This window comes from Vombatus ursinus, unplaced genomic scaffold (genome assembly GCF_900497805.2).
Source record: "Vombatus ursinus unplaced genomic scaffold, bare-nosed wombat genome assembly UNPS02006779.1, whole genome shotgun sequence".
Lineage (NCBI taxonomy): Eukaryota > Metazoa > Chordata > Mammalia > Diprotodontia > Vombatidae > Vombatus > Vombatus ursinus.
The window spans coordinates 25229203-25235242 of NW_020946557.1; the positions used below are offsets into that span (position 1 = coordinate 25229203).

General features: G+C 36.0%; 1 protein-coding gene across 1 annotated transcript in view; it reads right to left on the bottom strand.

Moving 5' to 3' along the window:
* Positions 1–928: 928 nt before the first annotated feature.
* Positions 929–6040, bottom strand: part of MOXD1 (monooxygenase DBH like 1) — a 43100-nt gene continuing 37988 nt past the window's right edge. Inside the window, exons 7-8 of the mRNA XM_027848651.1 lie at positions 4777–4945; positions 929–1540 (exon numbers count right to left, since the gene is read on the bottom strand). Of these exons, the coding sequence (XP_027704452.1) occupies positions 1325–1540; positions 4777–4945 (385 nt within the window). The 3' untranslated portion in view covers positions 929–1324. The remainder of the gene's footprint in view (positions 1541–4776; positions 4946–6040) is intronic.

Here is a 6040-nt window from a genome sequence, read left to right on the forward strand (position 1 = left end):
TATGCAATTGACTAGGCTAGTAACAGAAGAACTTGAATCACGTGCACATCTCAAGGAGAGAACGAGATACCACAGGCAGATTTAATTCCATTTAGTTTATTAATGTCATTCTAACATAAAACTATTTTGAAAATGTGGAAATGTATCTGAACTGTACAGAAAGCAACCTTAATCATGTAACATGAGTGCTATAATGGGTATATGCTAGAAACAGAGGGACCAATGGATCTTTTTTAAAGTGATAACTGGTTTTATTAAGGAAAATTAGTTTATTAATTATGCATATAAAAATAAATCTACAAGAGCAACTAGGGCTCAAATTCAGCTAGTAGTCAGTAAGTGTGACATACCAGCACTGTTTTGGCAGCAGGCTATATGGTTTTCTCACTCTTACTTGCCTCTCATCTGTGCAGGTCAAAACACTCTGCCTCTGATAAGGAACCAACGTAAAGGGCTTCAACCACTGGCCATCAGCAAGCCGAGAAAACCTTTTCCTCTGTGGCTCTACAACCAATCTTCTATTCTGTATCCTTAAGGCTCCAGAGTCTGTATAGGTGATCAGAGCACTCAAGGCAAAACTCAGCAACAGGTGAGTGAGGAAGGCAAAAGCAGAGCTGTGGGGTTGGGGATTGTGAAATCTTAAAAGGAGAACTGAAAGAAAAGTGAAGGGTGCAGTCAGGCCCTTAAAGGAAGGGGACTTAATGTAGTGGTAGCTTTGCAATAGTTGGGGGTAATGAAAAAAATAGTGAAGAATCAAACAAAAAAAGGGACACAGGCATGCTTAGATAAAAGGACAAACATCACAGTTGAAAGAGAAAGACAGGATAATAATAATAAGGTAAACTCAAAGAACAAGAAAAAGGAAGAAAAGTGGAATGGAGCTTTCCTCATTTTTTTAGATAACTTTTTTTCCAAAATACAGAAGAGAAAATCCAAAGTATATTAAAAAGCAGAAATTAAGCAAAATAGTCAATATTTTTTTAAAGAAGGGGAATCAAAATGCACAATTGTCCCATCTTTTCCTTATCCCCAAAGAAAGATTTTATTTCATGGAGTGTTCATTTCACTGAACATCCTTATATAGAATTTGATATCTCTGGAAAAGTAGAAGTTGGCTAATTAGTGTTCTAAATGAGCTAGGTGAAGATAGGAGAAGTCTGTATCCTAAGAAAAGTGACCAGGAGAGGGGAAAGAAGGAGATGACTTCCAACTAGTCTATGACCTGTGCCTTCATCTTAATTGCTCTTTGACCAGGGGAAATGAGAGTGCAAACATATTCTGTGCTTGCTTGGCATAGAGAACATCACCAAATATCATCAAATTATTATGAAAAATGCCTGATGCTCACTGTGTTACTGAAGATAAGAAAGGAAACAGTCATCTGGAGAACAAAATTTGGGTATAAAGAGGAGGTAGAAGAGGAAGAGGAGGAAGAAGAAGAGGAGGAAGAGGAGGAGGAAGAGGAGGAAGATCCACACACAAATGGCTCTGGTTTATATGGTCTTTCAACTTCTGGAGGCAATGCTGTCATTCCTTGAATCTGAAATTAAACAAATAAAAATGAGCATGTCTTTCATGAAATATGATTAATGGTCATATTTTTTCAAACTCATAAGATTCTAATCAAACCCTTTAATTTTACTGATGAAGAAATTAAGGTCCAGGCAGTTAAATGACTTACCCCAAAGGAGTAGTAGAGGAAGAGTTTGAACCTAGATCCTGTGACTTTATAGTAAGAGTTCTTTCCAGTCTTACATGCTGGCTAGTGACTAGCTAGAAGAAAGCAACTGGCCAGGGATGATAAAAAGTCAAGAAGAGTGTTAACTATAGCTTTGGATAAACACAGATGTCAACTCTAGTCTTAGAATTTCTTCACTCCTTGTTTCCACCTTCTCCATCAAGTCCAAAGTTGGGAGATAAAAAACTGTCCCATGTAATATGGAGAATTAAAGTTTCTAACCAATGAAAAAATACAGATTGAGCATCAACTAGGCATAAGGTATTATCAGTCCTCTGTCTCTACCCTCAAGTTGTTGTTGCTGTTGAGTTGTTTCAGTCATGTCTGACCCTCCTTGCCTCCATCTGGGATTTTCGTGGCAAAGATACTGGAGTGGTTTGCCATTTCCTTCTCTAGCTCATATTACACTCAAGTAGCTTAGGAAATAAATGGGAAAGAGAACATTTACATACAATGATAGCTAATGTTCTAAGGTCTTTGATTTAAAGAGATATATATGTGATATAGACAATAAGCACCATAGCTGCCCAGAAAGGAGTTGGTAGTTTTCAGCTCAATATTAAAAAAAGAACTTAAGGATGAAAGTAGTCCCCAAATGCAATGGGCTGCTTGGGAGATAGAAGGTTAATCATGATTGAGATGATTGAGTAGAGTTTGGGTAACTATTTGTTGAAGATAAAGTGATAGAATTCATGCTTCAGGTAGGGGGAGAACTAATTGACCTCTGAAGGTCTTTCCAATTTTAACATCCATAAGTCTATAAGATTCTATTATTCATAAAGAAGGTTGAACTTGAAGGGAGCAGGGGAAGATGGCAAAAAAGAAAGGTAGGATTGAGCTAAGTAGAGAGGAAGAGGGAGGGCATTCCAGGCAAGTGAATAGCATAAGCATAAGGTGATATTGAACATGGCATCTTCAGGGGATAATAAATGAACAAGTTTGGCATTAGTGTAGGGTTTGGTTAAGGATAGGCAATCAGACAATAGAAACAGGTGTGAGTCAGATTATGTAAAACTTAATTACCAGGTTCAGGAGTGTTGTCTTTAGATAATAGGGAGTTATTGAAGGTTGTGTAAAACAATATTTTAGAGAGAGTAATTTAATGATTATGTACAGTATGGAATGATGAAGAAAGAGACCTAGAGGAAAGGAGAATAATCAGGAAGTTATTATAATAATCTAGGTAAAGGAGAAAACAAAAAGTGAACTATTCAAAATAATTTTAAAATCCATAAAAAAGCTAGGAATTATGCTATCAGTTAACATTTAGGGTTTGCATAAACTGTTGTTTAATCATTCAGTTGTGTCCAACTCTTTGTGACTCCATTTGGAGTTTTCTTGGCAAGGATAGTAGAATGGTTTGCCGTTTCCTTTGCCAGCTAATTTTACAGATGAGGAAACTGAGGCATACAGGGTTAAGTAACTTGCCCAAGGTCACACATCTAGTAATTGAGGCCAGAATTGGACTCAGGAAGATGAGTCTATCCACTGTGCCACCTAACTGCCTTTTTCATAAATACATTTGCAAATCATTCTTTGCAAACAAAAAGGAAGAAACTTCTTAGAGAATATTGCAGAGAAAAAGATGATATTATCTAAATTAATGTGTAGATTTAGTGCTTTATCCTACTGCCAAGAAGAAATAAAAATAATTAAAATTTTATTTAGAGGAATTAAAGTTCAAAAATCTGAAATGAAATACTAAAACAAAGCAGAAATGAAGGGAGCCTAGCATTACCAGATTTCAGACTAGATCATAAATCAGTAATTACCAAAACTATTTCTATCTTGTACTTTAAAAAATAAAATTAGATAAATGGAAGAGATTCTATCAACAAGATCTAGAAGCAATTAAACATAATAACCCAGAGACTGATAAACTAAAGTACATGAACCACTGAAGAAAGGGTACCTTATCTTCTAGAATGTGTAGGAAACTAGAAAGCAATTTGGCAGAAATTAGGTTTAGACCAACATCTTATGCCATATACCAAAACAAGTTACAACCTGACATATATTTAATCTAAATGGATACATCATTTAAAAAAAAACAACTAGGATACTGGTAAAAATGAAGTGCTACTTTTGCCTATTGTTTGGAGAATTCATAACCAGAGTATAGAAGAGAAATTATCGACTGGGAAAAACCTTCACACAAAATGTTTCTGTTAAAGGTCTGATATAAAAGATATATAGGAAATTGATACAAATATGTGTCATTCCCATTAAACAAGTAGACAAAAGATACAAACGGTTTCCAAAAGATGAAATATAAATAAAAAAGGAATTTATAAATAATCTTGCCATTTGTTTCTGTACTTGCATTCATTCAGCATAGTGAAAGAGCACTAGATTTAGGTGCAACTCTGGGCTCCGATACTTATTGTCTGACTATTTTAACTTGTCAGTTTTCTCACCTTTACAGTAAGTATGATCCATTATTTAGGTCATAGGGCAGTTATCAGAAAAGTGCTTTGTAAATGTTAAAGTGCTATATAAATATGAGTTAGTATTGAATCGATGGAGATTTGGTGATAATCTTGATGTGTTGGGAGGGAGAAGGAAGATTCATTTCTGACTTAGACTTTGCACCTAGGTAACTAGTAAAATGAAAATATCACTGACAGAAATAGAGAAATCAGGAAGGATTCTTTTTGATAGGGCATAATAAGGAATGTTTCTTAACAGCAGTTAAACAATCAATAAATATTTATTAACTGCTTACTATGTGCCAGGAACATTTGCTAAGAGATGGGAGATACAAGAATAAGTAAATGATAGTCTCTGCCCTGAAGTAGTTTATATTCTAATGGATTCATATGCTGCATTTAAGTAGATATTGGGATATCTACTACCCAGGAGGGAATTACAGATTTTAGACTGGAGCTCAAAGTAGAGGTCAGCATTTGGAAATGTTTCTTCCTTTATCACTGAGCACCCCCTCTTCCCAATAAAGCAGTATCTTTACTTCTCATTAGGCACTTCATTTGTAGATACCTTGCTTATGCTTCATTTAATGAAAATAGGGAAAGGCTTACCGACCACTCTGCATTGTCTGTCTTGGAACATCTCACATTCACAGGCAGCCCAAGGACAAGTTTATTGAAGGAGATGCCATCTTTTTTGGACCATTTAAACTTGTTCATCGCATCCATGAAAGATAAGTTTTTATATTGCTTAGGACTCTTGATAATGAAAGGCCAAGTCCTGAATTTAAAACAGACATACAAATTAGCCATGTTCAGAACAAAAACAATAAATATTACCCTTAAGCAAGGCTCATGTTAATTTCTCAACTGTTTGAAAAATAGAACTCTCTGATCAGGTTCCTAGACCTGGACTCAGACAATCTGTGAACAAACAGGAATCTAAGCAGAAAACAAATATGGACGAACAAAAAAATGGACAAAATGGACAAAATTTTGCCTCAGATCCCTCAGAAAGGAATACTTTCTAAATGAGCGTCTTTTGCCCTCTCTTGTTTCCTTCCTTTAATAGTAAATTATCTTCCCTAAAATTCTACTCTGATGCCTCATGACAAATAGCTTCTAAGTGAGCCTTGGTTCTCAAAAAACACATTGGAACAGTCCAAGTTCTTTTGGATTCAACTAAATCCAATCCTTTGACTGAATTCAAACTTAAAGTCAAAGGACCACTGTGAAGTTTGGATTTACTCAAAGGGCCACACTTGAGGACCTAGAGGGCCACATGTGGCCTTGAGGCCCCAGGTTCCCCACCTACTAAACAGAAAAAGCTTTTGAGTGTGGGCCTAATGATGGAATTCACATCTGCTGTGCAAGCTCCAGCTAAGCTTGGAGATGTTCACAACCAGAAGGCCAATAAGGGGGTAAAGTTGTTGCTGTTAAAGTGTTAGGTAGTCTTGTTCTATATTAGAGATTCAAAGTTACACCTTGAATCATTCTGTGGACTTTTTTCCTTCTTACCAGCTGTCTACCCTAGATAAAACTTCATTCTGAGGTCTTCCTCTCCTGATGGGCAGCTACCTCATTGGTATTATTGTTTCAGGATTGACCTCCAGAATGCTTCACCTCACTCATGCTTCAAGCCACTCTCTTGACTTCTTCTCCTTTTCCACCAGCTTTTTTGGCCACTTGAGGATAGCATCCCTCTTCCAGTTTCCCTTTATGTGTTGATTTGCTTAATGTAAACTCCTTCACAATAGGAACTATCTTGTTAGCTTATATTTGTGTTCTTAGTGCTTAGCACTGTGCCTGGCATATATTAAACACTAAATTATCTATCTATCTATCTATCTATCTATCTATCTATCTATCTATCTAT